At 45.6% G+C, this 20,332-nt stretch overlaps 1 protein-coding gene across 1 annotated transcript; it reads left to right on the forward strand.

Annotated features, from left to right (window-relative positions):
* Positions 1 to 3,108: 3,108 nt before the first annotated feature.
* rbx1 (ring-box 1, E3 ubiquitin protein ligase) lies at positions 3,109 to 12,733 on the forward strand. The gene is made up of 5 exons (XM_070861640.1): positions 3,109 to 3,232; positions 5,385 to 5,463; positions 8,248 to 8,318; positions 9,640 to 9,725; positions 12,323 to 12,733. The coding sequence occupies exons 1-5, from the start codon at positions 3,158 to 3,160 to the stop codon at positions 12,333 to 12,335; spliced, it is 324 nt and encodes a 107-aa protein (XP_070717741.1). The 5' UTR covers positions 3,109 to 3,157; the 3' UTR covers positions 12,336 to 12,733.
* The last annotated feature ends 7,599 nt before the right edge of the window (positions 12,734 to 20,332 follow it).

Here is a 20,332-nt window from a genome sequence, read left to right on the forward strand (position 1 = left end):
CCACCATCGGCGGCCATGTCTTCAGCTGCTTAGGCCCCAAGCTCTGAAATTCCCTCTCTAAAGCTCTCCTCCCCTTTAAGTCACTCCTTAAAGCCTACCTCTTTAACCAAGCTTTTGGTCGCCTGTCCTAATATTGCTTTATGTGGCTCGGTGTCAAATTATCTTGGACAATGCTGAGATGTTTTTATTACATTAAAGGTGCTATATAAATACACTCTGTTGTTGTTGAGCAGTGTATGACACACTCTAGAAGAATCACCAGTGTGAAACTTGCAGGTTGCATGATGCTCTTGTATTTATCACCTCAGGTGTTCAAGAGAGCTTTAAATGCAGCGATCCCTCCTTTGGTCACTTCCAGAGTATCAATGAAGCACAGAGTTCTGACATTATATTCTCAATAGTCTTGGACATTTTGCTATGTTAAAGCCACTGCATAAATGCAAGTTGTTGTTGTACATTATGTAAATCTAGAACCCGACTTCTAAGTAAGCCATGATAATGCAACAATAACTTGCATTTCTAAATGTAAAGGACAATCTAAGCCACTTCACAAATAGCAGTAAAGAAACCAAATGGCACAGATTTTAATGAGTGAAAGCTAAACTTATGTCATAAATAAGGGCTGCCCATTTAAAACTGAGATAAGGAATTTCTTCACTCAGAAGGTTGTAAATCTGTGAAATTCGCTGCCTCAGAGAGCTGTGGAAGCCGGGACATTGAATAAATTTAAGACAGAGATAGACAGTTTCTTAACCGATAAGGGAATGAGGGGTTATGGAGAGCGGGCGGGGAAGTGGAGCTGAGTCCATGATCGGATCAGCCATGATCGTATTAAATGGCGGAGCAGGCTCGAGGGGCCGTATGGCCTACTCCTACTCCTGTTTCTTATGTTCTTATGTTCTTAAATCAGGAAGAATGTCTTCACACAAGCAAGCAATGCTTGCAATAGAACCTCTGAGGTTGTTTTTTATTCGTTCGAGGATGTGGGTGTTATTGCCCATCCCTAATTGCCCTTGAGAAGGTGGTGGTGAGCCACCTTCTTGAGCCCCTGCAGTCCGTGTGGTGAAGGTGCCACCACAGTGCTGTTAGGGAGTTCCAGGATTTTGACCCAGCGATGATGAAGGAACGGCAATATATTTCCAAGTCAGGATGGTGTGTGACTTGGAGGGGAACATGGAGGTGATGATGTTCCCATGCGCCTGCTGCCCTTGTCCTTGTAGGTGGTAGAAGGGTTTGGGAGGTGCTGCCGAAGAAACCTTGACGAATTGTCACAGTGCATCTTGTAGATGGTACACATTGCAGCCACAGTGCGCCGGTAGTGGAGGGAGGGAATGTTGAAGGTGGTGGATGGGGTGCCAATCAAGTGGGCTGCTTTGCCCTGGATAGTGTCAAGCTTATTGAGTGTTGTTGGAGCTGCACTCATCCAGGCAAGTGGAGAGTATTCCATCACACTCCTGACTTGTGCCTTGTAGATGGTGGGAAAGGCTTTGGGGAGTCAGGAGATGAGACACTCACCGTAGAATACCCAGCCTCTGACCTGCTCTTGTTGCCACAGTATTTATGTGGCTGGTCCAGTTAACTTTCTGGTCAATGGTGACCAGGATGTTGATGGTGGGGATTCAGCGATGGTAATGCTGTTGAATATGATGGGAAGGTGGTTCGACTCTCGCTTGTTGGAGATGTCATTGCCTGGCAGTTGTGTGGCACGAATATTACTTGCCACTTATCAACCCAAGCCTGAATGTCATCCAGGTCTTGCTGCATGCAAGCATAGTCTATGGGGCGCTATGATGGAGTAGGTGGTGAAGCCATTTGGAGTTGGATTTTGCTATGGAGGGACTGTGAATTTTCTTTCTAGGGTCAGCCATAATTCAGTAGGTAGCACTCCTGCCTCTGAGTCAGAAGGTTGTGGGATTTTTGAACACAAAAATCTAAGCTGACACTACAATGCAGTGCTGTGGGAGTGCTGCACTGCACTGGAGTGTCATCTCTTGGATGAGACGTTAAACCGAGGCCCCGTCTGCTCTCTCAGGTGGACGTAAAAGATCCCGTGGCACTATTTCGGAGAAGAGCAGGGGAGTTATCCTTGGTGTCCTGGCCAATATTTATCCCTCAATCAACATCTGGGCATGATCACATTGCAGTTTGTGGGATCTTGCTGTGCGCAAATTGGTTGCCACGTTTCCCACATTACAACAGTGACCACACTTCAAAAGGTACTACATTGGCTGTAAAGCACTTTGGGATAACCTGAAAGGCGCTATATAAATGCAATTTTTTCTTTCTGGAATGTTGATCTAAGCAAATGGCATTCCTCATCTGTATTTATCTTATGATGTAAAATATTTTAAATATAAGCTACTTATTTTCTTACACCATTCTGTTCTCCCATATAATCAGTGAAATATAATGAACATTTAATGGACATGACCAAGGCCACATAACAATGGAGGGGATTGTGGAAATATGATCCATCAAACAATCTAGGACATAAGAAATAAGAATTGGAGCAGGAGTAGGAGTAGACCATTCGGCCCTTCGCGCCTGCTCCGCCATTCAATGAAATCATGGCTGATCTGATCTTCGGGCTCAACTCCACTTTCCTGCCTGATCCCCAAGGACAATTTAATTTAATTATAGCCTGACAATTTCCCAAACCCCGAGAAAAATGCTTGAATTTCACCTAAAAGAAACAAAATTGTTACATGGACCCTAAACCAACAGGCCGGTAGATGATGTCATCGCATTGCAGGCCAAGAGCGACCTGGCAGCAATCTGCCTGCAGGTGGCGCTGTGACAGGGAGGGGCGGGGCGCTGTGACAGACAGGGGCGGGGTGTTATGACGAGTTGGGGGGGAGGGGCACTATGCTGAGGCGGGGCGGGGCGCTATGCCGAGGCGGGGAGGGGCCTATGACGGGTAGGGGCGTATGACGGGTAGGGGCGTATGACGGGTAGGGGCGGGCGTTATGCCAAGGCGGGGCGGGGCGGGGCCTAAGACGGGGCGGGGCGGGCGCTATGACGAGCAGGGGTGGGACACTATGACGAGCAGGGGCGGGGCGCTATGATCTCACTCCGCCCCCTCCGCGCCACAAACACCCATGCGCAAGCCGCTGATCGCTGATTGGCTGGAGGCCGGCCGGGCTTTGGAGCAGACAAAATGGCGACGGCGATGGATGTGGACACTCCGAGCTCCACCAATAGCAGCGGCAAGAAGCGCTTCGAAGTGAAAAAGGTAACTCGCCCCCATCACCGACCGCTGGTTTTTTAAAAAAACTAAAAAACTGGAAGTCATTTAATAAAATATACATATTTAATTTTTAAAATCCGGCGGTTGAGGTGGGAAAGAAACGCCGCCGGAAGTCGGCGGTTTGATTGACGGCGGCGATTGACCAATTGGGACGGAGCGCTCGGCTTGAGGCGCGCAGCCGGGAGCCAATCAAAAGTAGCGGGGGGGGGGGGGGCGGACAGGCCGGAGACACCGGGACTGAGGGCCCGGCCTGGGGCTCCCGGAGCCTGGGGGTGGGGCCGGTGTCGGACCCAGACCCCCGCCCCCCCCCGCGGCTTCAGGCCACTGGTCAGCCCCCTCTCACAGTGACTCCGTGGGCCAGAGGATCAGGTGCGGATTTGTCACCCTCAGTATTTGAAGCAGCTTTCAGTGTGGGACTCCCTCCATTTAGCTGCAGCCTGAGAGCAGACATTTTGTGTAGAATTGTGTGCAGCCTGCAAAAAGGTCCATTTGCCCCTTTTTTTCCTCTCACTACTCCTGTGAAGCGCCTTGGGACGTCTCACTATGTTATCATCATCATAAGCGGTCCCTCGAAACGAGGATAACTTGCTTCCACGCCAAAAATAGGAATGAATAAGATACTCTGTTTTTCTATTCTTCCTACCAAAATGAATAACTCTCAGTTTCCTACATTGTACTCCATCTGCCATCTTACTGCCCATTCATTTAGTCTATCTATATCACTTTGCAGATTATCTGTCTTCTCACAGCTTACTGTCCCACCTAGCTATGTATCGTCAGCAAACTTGGATACATTACTAGGTCCCTTCATCTAGGTCTTTAATCTAGTTTGTAAATAGCACTACGTTAAAGGCACTATATAAATACAAGTTGTTTTAAAATGATGTGCAGTTTACTAAATCCTGGTCTTTCTCCAACACATTTACATTACATAGAATGTACAGCCATTTGGCCCCACAGGTCCGTGCCGGTGTTTATGCTCCACGCCAGCCTCCTCCCACCCTACTTCATCTCGACCTGTTTGCGTACTTATCTAGCTCCATTTTAAATACATCTATGCCAGAGTCAGCCACGGCTCAGTGGGTATCAATCTTGCTTGAGTAAATCACTCCAAAGGTTTGAGCACAAAAATCCAGGCTGATACTCCGGTGCAGTGCTGAGGGAGTGCTGCACTGTCGGAGGTGCCACCATTTGGATGAGACCTTCAACCGAGGCTTCGTCTACTTTTAGGTGGCAATAAAAGATCCCAGGGCACTATTTCGAAGAAGAGCAGGGGAGATGTCCCCGGTGTTCTGATCAATATTTAGCCCTCAATCAACATCACTAAAATAGATTATCTGGTCATTATCACATTGCTATTTGTGGGAGCTTGCTGAGTACCAATTGGCTGCTGTGTTTCCTACATTACATCAGTGACTACATGTTACATTTTAAAAGTACTTCATTAGCTGTAAAGCACTTTAGGACATCCTGAGGTTGTGAAAGGCACTATATAAATGCAAGTCTTTCTATTCACCTCAACTACTCCATGAGCTAGCGAGTTACACGTGCTAACTACTCTCTGGGTAAAGATGTTTCACCTGAATTCCTTATTGGATTTATTAGTGACTATCTTATATTTATGACCCCTAGTTTTGGTCTCCCCACAAGTGGAAACATCTCTCTTCTACCCTATCAAACTCCATCATTTTAAAGACTACTCTCTCCTACAAAAGAGCCTCTGAGATATGAGGAAAGTAAAAACTGAAGAAACCTAGGCTTTTCAGCCTCAGAAGGAGGCGTCCGAGAGGTGCTCGTAGAGGTCCACAATTTGGTAGATGGAGAAATCTGGAAAAATTATTCTCAATTAAACAGAATACAACTAAATGAAAGGTAAATTTTGGGCCGATATCAGAAAGTTCTTCACACACAGCGATCAACACTCGGACTGGTCTCCCAGTTAGAGTAGTGGAAGTGGAATCTCTACAGCAAGGGGACTTTCAGGGTGGATCAGCTGAGATGGGCCAAATTGCCGCCACCATCATCTTGGGACTGTTGCATTCATGGATATTTTATGTGAATAGAGTATTCAGCTTGAATTAATCACCCCATGATTACCGTTTGAAGTGTGTTTCTAACCCCCGTGTTTTGTTTGCAGTGGAATGCAGTCGCCCTGTGGGCCTGGGACATTGTGGTAGATAACTGTGCCATCTGCCGAAATCACATCATGGACCTGTGTGAGTACTTGCTGTGCTATCTGTATATTATAGGGAAGCAGGGATTCCAAAAGAAATTTTGGGAGTATATGCTGCAGTGCCCTGCTGAGTTAGTTTCATGTTTGGATCTAGTGTCAGCTGTGGCTCAGTGGGCAGCACACTCGCCTCTGAGTCAGAAGGTTGTGGGTTCAGTTCCCACTCCAGGGACTTGAGCACATTAAAAAATCTAAGCTGACACTCCAGTGCAGTGCTGAGGGAGGTGCCGTCTTTCGGATGAGACGTTAAACTGAGGCCCCGTCTGCAGGTGGATGTAAAAGATCCCATGGCACTATTTTGAAGAAGAGCAGGGGAGTTATCCCCGGTGTCCTGGCCAATGCCTCAATCAACATCACTAAAACACCGGTCATTGTCACATTGCTGTTAGTGGGAGCTTGCTGTGTGCAATTTGGCTGCTACATTTCCTACATTTCTACAGTGTCGACACTCCATTGGCTGTAAAGTGCTTTGAGACGTCCGGTGGCTGTGAAAGGCGCTATATAAATGCAAGTCTTTTTCTTTTACTATTTCGCACCTTACCCCATAAATGAGATTCCAGTAATCCAATTGACCTTTTTGGGGAAAGGGACGAATCCGTGAGTCTGCAAATCAGTTACTGGAATCAAACTCATTTTCAAATATCTGCCGTTCTCGGTCTTGAAAGCTTCAATTGTCCCAGTATCCACAGCCTTTTGCGGGTGAGAATTCCAGATTCCCACTACCCTTGATTTCACTGGTAAATGGCCTGGTTCTAATTTAACATTATATCCCCTCGTTCTGGATTCCCCCACCAGAGGAAATTGTTTTTCTGAATCTATTAACTCCTTGTGACATTTTACTCTCATCAGTCTGCTCACCCCTCAATCTTCTATAGTCAAGTCTAAGCAATTTATTGTCCCTGTCCAAAAAGATCCAGCCTGCGTGTTACACTTTTTAATTCAGGATGTGGGCGTTGTAAGGCTGGCATTTATTGCCCTGAGAAGGTGGTGGTTGGACCTCTGTTTGATGTAACTGAGTAACTTGCTTGGCTGCTTCAGATAGCACTTGACATAGACCAGACCGGGCAATAAAGGATGGCAGGTTTCCTTTCCTAGATGGGTTTTTAACCCCAATCTGACCGTTCTTAGTCTCCTTTTATTGAATTCAACTTTTTAAATTGCCGTGGTGGGATTTGAACTTGTGTTCGCTGGATTATTAATGCAGGCCTCTGGATTACTAGTCTGGTAACGTAACCACTATACTACAGCAACCTGTTAAGGGATTTCTTGTATAGTGTGAAAAAAAAAAATGCTGAATGCACATGCTGAACAGAGTTTCAGATGTGGCATAAATGGTTACGGTAGCATAGTAGTTATCTTACTGGACTAGTAATCCGCTGCTGTGTGTTCAAATTCCACGATGGCAGTTTATGAATTAGAATTCCGTTAATTAAATAAATCTGGAAATTACTAGTCTCAGTAACGGTGACCATGACTTTGCCAGTTAAAAATCCTGGCATCCACCCGACAAAGTGGGAAATTGTCCATGTATGTCCTTTCCACAAAAACCAGGACAAATCCAATCGGCCTACTCTCAATTATCAGCAAAGTGATGGAAGATGTTGCCACGGTGTTATCAAGAGCCACGTGCTCACCAGTAACCTTCACCACACAGAAAGAATTCAGCGGTTCAAGGCGGCGGCTCACCACCACCTTTCAAGGGCAATTAGGGATGGGCAATAAATGCTGGCATTGCCAACGACGCCCACGTCCTGTGAATGAATTAATAAAAATGTTTAAATTTAGGAGTCAGTGTAATGTAAATGGAAAAGTGCTTTTAATACAAGATGTGGATTACAAGACAAAATGATTAATGTGCTGTTTTATTTGTGGTCAAATCAAACCAGGAAGCTCATTGTGTGAATTGTCTTGATTGATTTGTATGCTGATCGAATTAATTTTTTACAAAATGAACGATTTTGGTTAACCGTGATGCAGTAAGCTTGTGCCTCAATTTTACTGGTGCCAGTGGTATCACTAGGAACTTTTCAGTGTATTGGTTCGATACACAATAGGAGAAAACATAAGCCAATGTGCTTTACTGTTTAATGCACTTACTGTGTGATGGCCAGCTCATCACATCAAATAACTCCTCATATCGCCATCAGTGTTACTGTGATAGCTGTCCCCACTAGTATTTCATCCTGGTGTTACTGTGATAGCTGTCCCCACCAGTATTTCATCCTGGTGTTAATGTGATAGCTGTCCCCACCAGTACTTCATCCTGGTGTTACAATGATCGCTGTCCCCACCATTACTTCATCCTGGTGTTATAGTGATAGCTGTCCCCACCAGTACTTCATCCTGGTGTTACAGTGATAGCTGTCCCCACCAGTACTTCATCCTGGTGTTACAGTGATAGACTTGTACCCACCAATATTTCACCGAGAACTGTTATACAGTTGGGCAGATACCACCCAAATTTAGAAATTAAAAAAATATCTCGCTGGCTGTTTTGCACAAATCAAACAGACATGGCCTGGAGTTTTCACAGGGCACTGAAGTCCTGGTGATAACACAGCTGCAGCTTTTGCAGGTGGTGCTTGGCGTGTCTCTGAGTCAGTGAGTGGGAGCAGAGACTGAGCAAGGTGGGTGATTGTACCTGCTCCGTGCAGAGAGCTGCTCCATCATCCACTGTCCGCACTCTCACGTGTCCTGGTTTGATTGAACTTAACCTCGGATTGTGGCAAACAAGATGGGTGACGTGCTGTTGTTGCTTTTTGATCTGTAGGTATAGAATGTCAGGCAAACCAGGCTTCGGCAACGTCTGAGGAATGTACTGTCGCTTGGGGTGTGTGTAATGTAAGTATCCAGCATCTGCGTCGCTCTAGGTTAAGGCCGTGGGAAGTGACTGTAGTATTGTTTGACGTGCATAATCTAGGCTGGCACTTCAGTGCAGTACGAGGGAGTCTTTCGAATGAGACGATAAATTGAGGTCCCATCTGCCCTCTCAAGTGGGCGTATAAGATCCCATGGCTCTATTCAGAGGTTCTCCTGCGGTCCTGGCCAATATTTATCTCGCAGGCAACATCAAATACAGATAATCAGGTCATTGCTGTTTGTGGGACCTTGCTGTACACCTTTTGGTTGTTGCATTTCCCTGCATTACTTGGCTGTGATGTCCTGAGTTCATGAAGGTGCTATTTAAATGCAAGTTCTTCATCGTATAGTGAGTTAAAGGCTGTGGTGAAATCTCTTACTTCATGAGAGCCTGCTCATAAATGAGTAGGGGATGAACAGGGAGTTTAATTATTCTCTTACTCGGCCTCTTGTAAAAATGTCTTTCCTCTTGAGGACTGCTGTTCCACAGCCCCCCCGCAGTCGTCTGGTACCTTGCCCAGTTGATAGGTTGAGCACTAAGTCCAACAATTAAATCTGGACCCACATGAATTCCTGACTGCTTTAATTGTTGGGGAAGCTGCTTTATCTACACTCTGGATGTATATCCTTCATGATAAGTTGAATCTGGGCCATAAATCACGTTGACAGAATGCTGATATTGTACACACGGACATCTTTTTGGCTCGAGGGTTGCACTCTCCTCTGAGTCAGAAGGTTGTGGGTTCAAGTCCCACGCCAGGGACACAAGCACAAAAAAAACTAGGCTGATACTCCAGTGCAGTGCTAAGGGAGTGCTGCACTGTTGGAGGTGCCGTCTCTCAGGTGGACATAAAAGATCTATGGTACTTCGAAGAAGAGCAGGGGAGTTAGCCCTGGTGGCCTGGCCAATATTTATCCCTCAACCAACGTCACTAAAACAGATTATCTAGTCATTATCACATTGCTGTTTGTGGGAGCTTGCTGTGCACAAATTGGCTGCCGCGTTTCCCACATTACAACAGTGCTACAAAAAGTGCTTCATTGGCTGTAAAGTACTTTGGGACGTCCGGTGGTCGTGAAGGGCGCTATATAAATGCAGGTCTTTTATGTGTAAATGTCCGTCCATGACGTCCCTCAGGTGACTGACCCCAGCCTGCCGATTCTGATCTAACCGCAGCATCTGGAAGCCGGGGGACAACGTTACAACCAGCTCTGCTGAGGAAGGGAGTTACTGTGTGTGCGTCTGTGTCCACTTGCTGGTGATACTTTAATCCCTGCCCCTCTCTCCTGTCTCCTCGTGCAGCATGCTTTCCATTTCCACTGCATTTCACGTTGGCTGAAGACCAGACAAGTTTGCCCTTTGGACAACAGGGAGTGGGAATTCCAGAAGTAAGTTTTTTTTTAAAAAGAGGCTCAGATGGTCAGGGAATTTAAGCATATTTGCTATTTTCTGGGGGGCTGCTGTTTAAGAGTCTGTACATCGGGCAATGGGTTTAGGAGATCCACTGGCTAAATATCTCGAAACCCACTTATGGTTACAAGTTATAGTGCCGGAAGTGGCTTATATGTGACTCCAGACACACAGCAAATATAACTGCCCCTCTGAAATGGCCTAGCGAGACACTCAGTTGCACCAAACCGCTACGACAAAGTCAGCACACGGACTGCAGCGGTTCAAGATGGCAGCTCACCACCACCTTCTCGAGGGCAATTAGGAATGGCAATAAACGCTGGCCTTGCCAGTGACGCCCACGTCCCATGAATGAATAAATATTTAAAAGTTTACATGTTCTCGGTTACATGCTTTCTAACGGAGGTCATTGGACCGTGATCATGAGCAGAAACACATTTTCTCATTGTCCCTTTTACTAGCAGAGAGTAGGAATAATGGGCAGGTACTCTAATTGGCAGGATGTGAATAGTTGTGGCCTCAACTATTCACTATTTATTAAAGCCTTAGATGATGAGCTAGAAAGCCACATATCCAAATTTGCCGATAACACACAGATAGGCGGCATTGTAGGCCGTGTAGATGAATGCAATGTGTGAGGAGGACTCAAAAAAATCTGCAAAAGGACATAGACAGGCTAAGTGAGTGGGCAAAAATTTGGCAGATGGAGTATAATGTTGGAAAATGTGAGGTCATGCACTTTGGCAGAAAAAAATCAAAGAGCAAGCTACTATTTAAATGGAGAAAGATTGCAAAGTGCTGCAGTACAGCGAGACCTGGGGGTACTTGTGCATGATACACAAAAGAATAGTATGCAGGTACAGCAAGTGATCAGGAAGGCCAATGGTATCTTGGCCTTAATTGCAAAGAGGATGGAGTATAAAAGCAGGGAAGTCTTGCTACAGCTATATAAGGTACTGGTGAGGCCACACCTGGAATACTGCGTGCAGTTTTGGTTTCCATATTTACGAAAGGATATACTTGCTTTGGAGGCAGTTCAGAGAAGGTTCACTAGGTTGATTCCGGGGTTGAGGAGTTTGACTTATGAGGAAAGGTTGAGTAGGTTGGGCCTCTACTCATTGGAATTCAGAAGAATGCGAGGTGATCTTATGTATAAGATTATATGGGAGGCTTGACGAGGTGGATGCAGAGAGGATGTTTCCACTGATGGGGGAGACTAGAACTAGAGGGCATGATCTTAGAATAAGGGGTCGACCATTTAAAACAGAGATGAGAAATTTCTTAAGAGGGTTGTAAATCTGTGGAATTCGCTGCCTCAGAGAGCTGTGGAAGCTGGGTCATTGAATATATTTAACACAGAAATAGACAGTTTCTTAAAAGATAAGGGGTCATGGGGAGCCGGTGGGGAAGTGGAGCTGAGTCCATGATCAGATCAGCCATGATCTTATTGAATGGCGGAACAGGCTCGAGGGGCCGTATGGCCTACTCCTGCTCCTAATTCTTATGTTCTTATAAAATTACAAAGGGATATCGGCAGATTAAGTGAATGGGCAAAACTGGCAAATGGATTGCACTGTAAGTAAATGTGAGGTCATCCACTTTGGACCTAAAAAGGATACTGTCTAAATGGTGAAAAGTGAAACAGTGGAGGTCCAAAGAGACTTGGCGGTCCAGGTACACGGATCAGTAAAATGTCACGGACAGGTACAGAAACTCATCAAGAAGGCTAATGGAATGCTGGCCTTTATATCTAGAGGATTAGAATAGAAGGGGGTAGAAGTTATGCTGCAGCTGTACAGAACCCTAGACCACACCTGGAGCACTGTGAGCAGTTCTCGGCACCACACCTTGGGGAGGATATATTGGCCTTGGAGGGACTGCAGCGTAGGTTTACCAGAGTGATACCCAGGCTTCAACGGTTAAGATATGAGGAGAGAATACACAATCTAAGGTTGCATTCCCTAGAATTTAGAAGTTTATGGGGTGATCTGATCAAAGTTTACAAGATATTAATGAGAACTGATAGGGTAGATAAAGAGAAAGTATTTCTGCTGGTTGGGGATTCTAGGACTAGGAGGCATAATCTAAAAATTAGAGCCAGACCTTTCGGGAGTGAAATTAGGAAACACTTCTACACACAAAGGGTGGGAGAAGTTTGGAATTCTCTTCCATAGACGGCAATTGATACTAGATCAATTAATTTTAAATCTGAGATTGAAATATTTGTGCTAACCAAAGGTATTAAGGGATATGGGACAAAGGCGGGGATATGGAGTTAGGTCACAGATCAGCCATGATCTCATTGAATGGCAGAGCAGACTCGAGGGGCCGTATGGCCTCTCCTGTTCCTTTGTTCCTGGTCCAGTGTTTGGCTGTGATCAGCTACCTCAGCCCAGGTCCAGGATCGAGCCCGTTGATTTCTATATGTTGCGGTATCACACTGATTTACCCACCAAATTCTGAGGTGCCACTTTAAGGGTGCGTAATCAAGAGTTGCTAAGATGTTTACGTAGAGAGACTGTGAGTAACACACATTAATGTGACTGAAAAATAATTGTTCTCTTTGTTTCCTCAGGTACGGCCATTAAATGGAAAGCACAGCTCCATTCTGCAGTATGCACTGTTGGCTGCTCCCTGACGCACTGTCCTGTGTCATCAGCATTACACCACCCTTGACCCTCTCTTTCCCCCTCCCAATATCTTCAAGGGAGGAGCGTTGATTCTCGTGGCAAGGACTTTACCGTAAACTCAAATCCTTTTTTTATAAAAAATGTCCTTTAACTTTCTCCAGTTGCAAACGTTTCAACAGATAATAAAGATAAACATTTCTCAACCGTTCGCACTGACCATAGAGTAGAGAACCAAGCAAGCTTTTTTCTTTCCCGTCTCTTTCCCACATCCTCCTAGAGAGGAAAGCTGTCTGAGGATTTTCTTTGGCTCTTCACCAATATGTATTTTATTTAATAAAATGTTAAGTTTATCAAAATATTTGATCGAAATGCAGTTCTTTTCGCCCTCTGAACGGGAAGCAGTTAAGCCGAGGTTGAGGGGGAAACTGTGCCCTGTCCCTTCCATGGCTGTGGGTAACTGCACTGTGTGTTGGGCTGAGTTTCTCTGGTACCTTCGCTCCCTGTGCTGCGCTGAGCTCAAACTGGAGGCAGTCGACGAGCTACGATTAGTCTTGTTGCAGTCCATCCAGTGATTCCTGCTGTCTGCGTGCGTGCGTATACTAAGCGAGGACAGAACCGCACTTTTGCGTATTGACACCTACAACACTCGCTGTCTGCGTTCCCTCACAACAAACAACCACTTGGTCAGATACTACTTGTTTCGTATGGTAGTAGCAAAGCGAATCAAACGTCAATATCCAGGCCAAAGCTTCCGGTGTAACAGCGTGGTTATCTTGTAGGCTGCCTGTGAATTCCCTCTGAGGGCAGTGCTCGATGATGTGCTCCAGGGTCTGATTAGGAGCTCCACAGTCACACGATGGGGAGGCTTTAATCTTCCACCTATGGAGAAGGTGGCAGTATCGACCGAGACCGGTTCTGAGACGGTTGATGGTTGTCCACTGTTTGCGAGGAAGGTTTGATCCTTCAGGTTGTACTATGGGCTCCTCGATAAGGAATCCATTCCGTATATCGCAGTTCTTTCAAGCATTTCGCCGTCAGTCATCAAGGCTGAGGAGATCGCTGAAGGGTTTTAGCGGTGGTCTAAAATGGCCGCCTAGATTTGAGACGGGTTGGTGGGAGCTTGTTCAAGTTGGTCTGGACCGGCATGTCTTTGCCAATGTAGCGGTTGTAGTCCCTGGATACGGCATATTCGTGGCCCTCAGACACTGGAGGGTGGCTGTGCATAAAATCTGGTATCTTGAATAACTGGTGTGCAGTGATGCCAGGTGATGGGCATGAGGTCGCAGACCATTGGAGACATTCCCTCCACTGCTTTGCATTTTTGTCGTGCCTTTAATGTAAAGACATGCACTTTTCATGGAAGATCATGTGTGGAGGTAGCAGGATAAAGAAGAAAAGATTAGGAGGCGTGAAGATGTGAATAATTTAAAAACCTCGTTTTTTCTGTCCGGGTTTTCAAAGAAGTGGAGAACCTGAGAGGTTGGAATCATATGATGATACAGTACAAAAGGAGGCCATATAGCTCATCGTGTCAGTGCTGGCTCTTTGAACATATGAACAATGACAGACAGGTAAAGACCAAGTGGTCCATCCAGCCTGTCCCACACAACTGAGATACCTTGTGTATCACAACATATACACTCTCCACCCCGCCCGAAACCATGTGATCTGGGAGAGGCAAAACAAAATAAAACCAGGCCAATTTGGGGGGGAAAATCTGGGAAATTCCTCTCCGACTCATCTAGGCGATCAAAGCTAGTCCAGGAGATCCCTCTGGCTATTAAATTCTCTGTAGTACCGACTTTCTGTAAGAGTTAATCTCCGCCGCAGCCAGAAACAAATCCAGCTCTCGCTTGAAGGAATTCAGTGAATCTGCATCCACCACATGAAACGGCAGCTTGTTCCAGAGCTCTACTATTCTCTGAAAAGAACCACCTCCTGATGTCTAACATTTTACAACTTAAATTTGTGTCCCCTGGCCCTGCCTAACCTATTTGAAATAAATGGTCAGCTGGAACAGTCTATTCCCTTCATTATCTTATAAACCTCAATCATATCCCCCCTAAGTCTACACTGCTCTAAGGTATAGAGTCCCAATTCTTTTAACCTATCTTGATAACTAAGATGCTTTAGACTTGGAATTTGTCTAGTGGCCCTCAACTGCACCCTTTCCAGAGCCTCTATCACCCACCCATGTCAGGAGACCAAAACTGGGCACAGCCTGAGGAGAGATTGGAGAAGCTAGGATTGTTCTCATAGAAATTTACAACATGGAAGGTGGCCATTTTGGCCCATCGTGTCCGTGCCGGCCTACCAAGAGCTATCCAGCCTAATCACACGCTCCAGCTCTTGGTCCGTAGCCCTGGAGGTTATGGTACTTTAAGTGCACATCCAAGTATTTTTTATTGTGGTGAGAGTTTCTGCCTCTCCCACCCTTTCAGGCAGTGAGTTCCAGACCCCCACTACCCTCTGGGTGAAGAAATTTCCCCTTGTATCTCTTCTAAACCTCCCTAATTACTTTAAATCTTTGTCCCCTGGTTGTTGACCACTCTGCCAAGGGAAACAGATCTTACCCACTCTATCCAGGCCCCTCATAATTCTACACACCTCAATCAGGTCTCCCTTCAGCCTCCTCTGTTCCAAAGAAAACAGACCCAGCATCTTTCCAAAATTCTCCAGTCCGGGCAACATTCTTGTAAATCTCCTCTGCACCCTTTCCAATGCAATCACATCTTTCCTGTAATGTGACCAGAACAACGCACAGTACTCCAGCTGCGGCCTAACCAATGTTTTATACAGTTCAAGCATAACCTCCCTGCTCCTGTATTCCATGCCTCAACTAATAAAGGCAAGTATCCCATATGCCGCCTTAACAACGTTATCTACCTGTCCTGCTACCTTCAGGGATCTGTGGACCTGCACTCCAAGGTCCCTTTGTTCCTCTACACTTTTCAGTGTCGTACCATTTAATGTGCAATCCCTTGCCTTGTTAGACCTCCCCAAATGCATTACCTCGCACTTCTCCGGATTAAATTCCATTTGCCAGTGTTCTGCCCACCTGACCAGTTGATTGATATCTTCCTGAAGTCTACAGCTTTCTTCTTCATTATCAACCACACAGCCTGTTTTTGTCATCTACAAATTTCTTAATCATACCCCCAACATTCAAGTCCAAGTCATTGATCTATCTCACAAAAAGCAATGGACTCAGCACTGAGCCCTGAGGAAGGAACCCCACTGGATACAGCCTTCCAGTTGCAAAACCTTGGAGCAGAGAAGGTTAAGGGGAGATCTAAGAGAGTTAATCAAAATTATGAGGGGTTTTGAAAGAGCAAGTAGGGAGAAACTACTCTCTGGCAAGTGGGTTGGTAACCAAAAGTCATAGATTTAAAATAATTAGGCAAAAGAACAAGAGGGGAAATGAGGAAATTTCTTCTCACAGGGTTATTATGATCTGGCATACACCCTGAAAGGGTGGTGAATCAGATTCCATAGAAACTTTCATCGTCATCATAGGCAGTCCCTTGGAGTCGAGGATGATTTGCTTCCACTCTAAAAGTGGGTTCTCTGGTGACTGAGGCGACCTACAGTCTCTGGCACAGGTGGGGCAGACTGTGGTTGAAGGAAAGGGTGGGTGGGGAGTCTGGGTTGATGCACGCTATCTGCATGCTCTCGGCGGTGGGACTCGAGGTGCTCGGCGCCCTCCCGGATGCTCTTCCTCCACTTTGGCCGGTCTTGGCCCAGGTGTCGGTGGGGATGTTGCACATTGTCAAGGAGGCTTTGAGGGTATCCTTGAAGCATTTCCTCTGCCCACCTGGGGCTCGCTTGCAGTGTCGAAGCTCCATGTAGAGCGTTTGCTTTGAGAGTCTCGTGTCGGGCATGCGAACAATGTGGCCTGCCCAACGGAGCTGATCGAGCGTGGTCAGTGCTTCGGTGCTGGGGATTTTGGCCTGAGCGAGAACACCAACGTTGGTGTGTCCATCCTGCCAATGAATTTGCGGAAGCAGCGCTGGTGATACTTCTCCAGTGTTTTGAAGTGTCTGCTGTACGTAGTCCATGTCTCTGAGCCATATAGGAAGGGCGGGTATCACTAGTGCTCTGTAGATCAGAAGCTTGGTAACCAGAGATCATGGATTTAAAATAATTGGTAAAAGAACTAGAGGGGAAATGAGAAATGTCTTCTCACAGAGGGTTATGATCTGGAATGCATCCTGAAAGGGTGGTGAATCAGATTCTATAGGAACTTTAAAATGCAATTAGACATAAACTTTGAAGAGAACTAATTTGCAGAATTATGCAAAAAAAACCTCACCACCAGCCTTCATACTCTGTTACAGCCTTTTGATTTATCTCTCCCATGTCTTGATATATCAGCCGTGGCTCAGTGGGTAATGACCTCGCTGCAGAGGTTGTGGGTTTAAGTCCCACGCAAAGACTTGAGTACATAATGTAGGCTGACACTCCAGTGCAGTACTGTCAGAGGTGGATGTAAAAGATCCCATGGCACTATTTCGAAGAAGAGCAGGGGAGGTGTCCAGGGGCCAATTTTTATCCTTCAGCCAACATCACTAAAACAGATAATCTGCCCATTTATCGCCTTGCTTATCTTAAGTTGGCTGCTGTGTTTCCTACATTAAAACAGTGACTACATTTTGATAGCACTCAGTTGGTTGTAAAGCACTTTGGGACGTCCTGAGGTAATGAATAGGTGCTACAGTATTTTGCTGAGACTGCTGCACTAACTAGCAATGGGTGGAGTATTCTGCCAATAGCACTATGTGTGCAAGGTCTTTACGTCCTGCACTGCAGGCCTTAGTTCTTTTAATTGGCAGTTATAGATAAACAACATTGATGTGGATATGGAAGTAAATGACACAGGGTGTCAGCTGTGGCTCAGTGGGTAGCACTCTTGCCTCTGAATTAGAAGGTTGTGGGTTCAAGTCCCATGCCGCGGACTTGAGCTCAAAAATCTAGGCTGACACTCCCAGTGCAACGCTGAGGGAGCGCTGCATTGTTGCGAGGTGCCGTCTTTCGGATGAAACGTTAAACCGGGGCCCCATCTGCTCTCTCAGGTGGACGTAAAAGATCCCATGGCACTATTTCGAAGAAGAGGTATCGCTGGTGTCCTTGCCCAATATTTATCCCTCAATCAACATAACATAAGAACATTATCTGGTCATTATCACATTGCTGTGTGTGGGACCTTGCTTGTGTGCGAATTGGCTGCTGCGTTTCCCGCATTACAACCGTGACTACACTCCAAAAGTACTTAATTGGCTGTAAAGCGCTTTGAGACGTCCAGTGGTCGTGAAAGGCGCTAGAGAAATGCAAGTCTTTCTTTATAAATTAGTATTTGGACCAGTCGGGACTGACACACTGATTTGTGCATTTGGGACCAGTGATGCATTGTGCACACTTTGCTACTGTCCAAGATCCTCTTTCAGCACAGAAAGAGACACCATCTCACTGGTCTGGTCCTCAAGCAGGTCCCTGCATGCTGGTGTTCTGTGAGCCAGCACCTGTGAGAAAGTGGGGAGGGAAGATTGAGGTAAAAGAGAAAATTATAACTTGGGCCTTTGATCTATAACTATGCAGCCACCGCAATCCACCAGCTGACTCGTGTTTAAACAGGCAGGACAGACTGGACAGGCAGTTCTCTCTTTGGCACCAGCCTTTTCCAGTAGCATTCTTTAATTCTAATTCAGTGCAATGTAGATAACTGATGCAATACATTTTGAGGATAAACAGAAACCGGAAATAAAATCTAAATGGGGCATTAGAGAAATCTCGGAGCTGACCATCCATGGATATGTTTAAAACCGGATTGCAGATGGAAAGAAAATAATTACAAGGATTAAATTCTCCCATTTCTCCCATCATCCGTTGTGCTCGTTGACCTACATTGGCTCTCGGTTAAGCAACGCTTCGATTTTAACATTGTCTTCCTTGTTTCCAGATCCCTCCATGGTCCTCGCCCCTCCCTATCTCAGCAATCTCCTCCAGCCACACAGCCCCCCGAGATGTCTGCACTCCCCTAATTCAGGCCTGTTCAACATCCCCAATTTTAATCGCTCCACTATCGGTGGCCGTGCCTTCAGCTGCCAAGCCCCTCAGCTCTGGAACTCCCTCCCTAAACCTCACTGCCTCGCTACCTCTCTTTTCTCCTTTAAGACGCTCCTTAAAACCTACCTCTTTGGCCAAACTTTTGGTCATCTGTCCTAATATCGCCTTATGTTCCTCTGTCAAATTTTGTTGGGTAACGCTTCTCAGAAGCACGTTTTACTATGTTAAAGGTGCAATATAAATATAAGTTGTTATCTCTTTCATCTTACTTTTACATCTAACCCAATCCTACTCCTTCCTGCCAACCTCTTTTTCCTTTACGACACTCTTATTTTTGAACCCCTCCAAAATCCAACACTGGGACCCAAACCGCTGCCATCCATTGATTCCCATCAGCTGTCCTTTACAGCATTTACTCATCATCACCATCATAGGCGGTCCCTCGAACGACGATAACTTGCTTCCACTGTGTTTCCATGCGAGGAGCATTTGTAATAAGGTGGATGGATTAATTGCACAGATAGCTGTTAACGGATATGATGTAATAGGGATTACAGAGACATGGCTCCAGGTTGACCAAGGCTGGGAACTCAACATCCAGGGTTATTCAATATTCAGGAAGGATAGACCAGAAAGAAAAAGAAGGTGGGGTAGCGTTGCTGGTTAAAGAGGAGATTAACGCAATAGTAAAGAAGGACATTAGCTTGGATGATGTGGAATCTGTATGGATAGAGCTGCGGAACACCAAAGGGCAGACAACGCTAGTGGGAGTTGTGTACAGTAGTAGTGAGGTTGGGGACAGCATCAAACAGGAAATTAGGGATATGTACAATAAGGGTACAGCAGTTATCATGGGTGACTTTAATCTACATGTAGATTGGGCTAACCAAACTGGTAGCAATACGGTGGAGGAGAATTTCCTGGAATATATAAGGGATGGTTTTCTAGACCAATTATTTTGAGGAATCAACTAGAGAGCTGGCCATCCTAGACTGGGTGTTGTGTAATGAGAGATAATTAATTAGCAATCTTGTTGTGTTAGGCCCCTTGGGGAAGAGGCACCATAATATGGTAGAATTCTTCATTAAGGTGGAGAGTGACACAGTTAATTCAAAGACTAGGGTCCTGAACTTAAAGAAAGGTAACTTCGAATTGGCTAGGATAGACTGGAGAATGATACTTAAAGGGTTGACAGTGGATAGGCAAGGGCAGACATTTAAAGATCACATGGATGAACTTCAAAAATTGTACATCCCTGTCTGGGATAAAAAATAAAATGGGGAAGGTGGCTCAACCGTGGCTAACAAGGAAAATTAGGGATAGTGTTAAATCCAAGGAAGTGACATACAAATTGGCTAGAAAAAGCAGCAAACCTGAGGACTGGGAGAAATTTAGAATTCAGCAGAGGAGGACAAAGGGTTTAATTAGGATGGGGAAAATAGAGTATGAGAGGAAGCTTGCAGGGAACATAAAGACTGACTGCAAAATCTTCTATAGATATGTGAAGAGAAAAAGATTAGTGAAGACAAACGTAGGTCCCTTGCAGTCAGAATCAGGTGAATTTATAATGGGGAACAAAGAAATGGCAGACCAACTGAACAAATACTTTGGTTCTGTCTTCACTAAGGAAGACACAAATAACCTTTCGGAAATACTAGGGGACCGAGGGTCTAGTGAGAAGGAGCACTGAAGGAAATCCTTATTAATAAGGAAATTGTGTTAGGGAAATTGATGGGATTGAAGGCCGATAAATTCCCAGGGCCTGATAGTCTGCATCCCAGAGTACTTAAGGAAGTGGCCCTAGAAATAGTGGATGCATTGGTGGTCATTTTCCAACATTCTATAGAGTCTGGATCAGTTCCTATGGATTGGAGGGTAGCTAATGTAACCCC

This window comes from Pristiophorus japonicus, chromosome 19 (genome assembly GCF_044704955.1).
Source record: "Pristiophorus japonicus isolate sPriJap1 chromosome 19, sPriJap1.hap1, whole genome shotgun sequence".
Lineage (NCBI taxonomy): Eukaryota > Metazoa > Chordata > Chondrichthyes > Pristiophoridae > Pristiophorus > Pristiophorus japonicus.

What these genes read in the sequence shown, in the direction of transcription:
- rbx1 (XM_070861640.1), top strand. Translation starts at nt 3,158, where the DNA reads ATGGCGACGGCGATGGATGTGGACACTCCGAGCTCCACCAATAGCAGC. An exon ending in AGCGCTTCGAAGTGAAAAAG is followed by an intron (nt 3,233 to 5,384) that starts GTAACTCGCCCC and finishes TTTTGTTTGCAG; the next exon opens with TGGAATGCAGTCGCCCTGTG. An exon ending in AAATCACATCATGGACCTGT is followed by an intron (nt 5,464 to 8,247) that starts GTGAGTACTTGC and finishes TTTGATCTGTAG; the next exon opens with GTATAGAATGTCAGGCAAAC.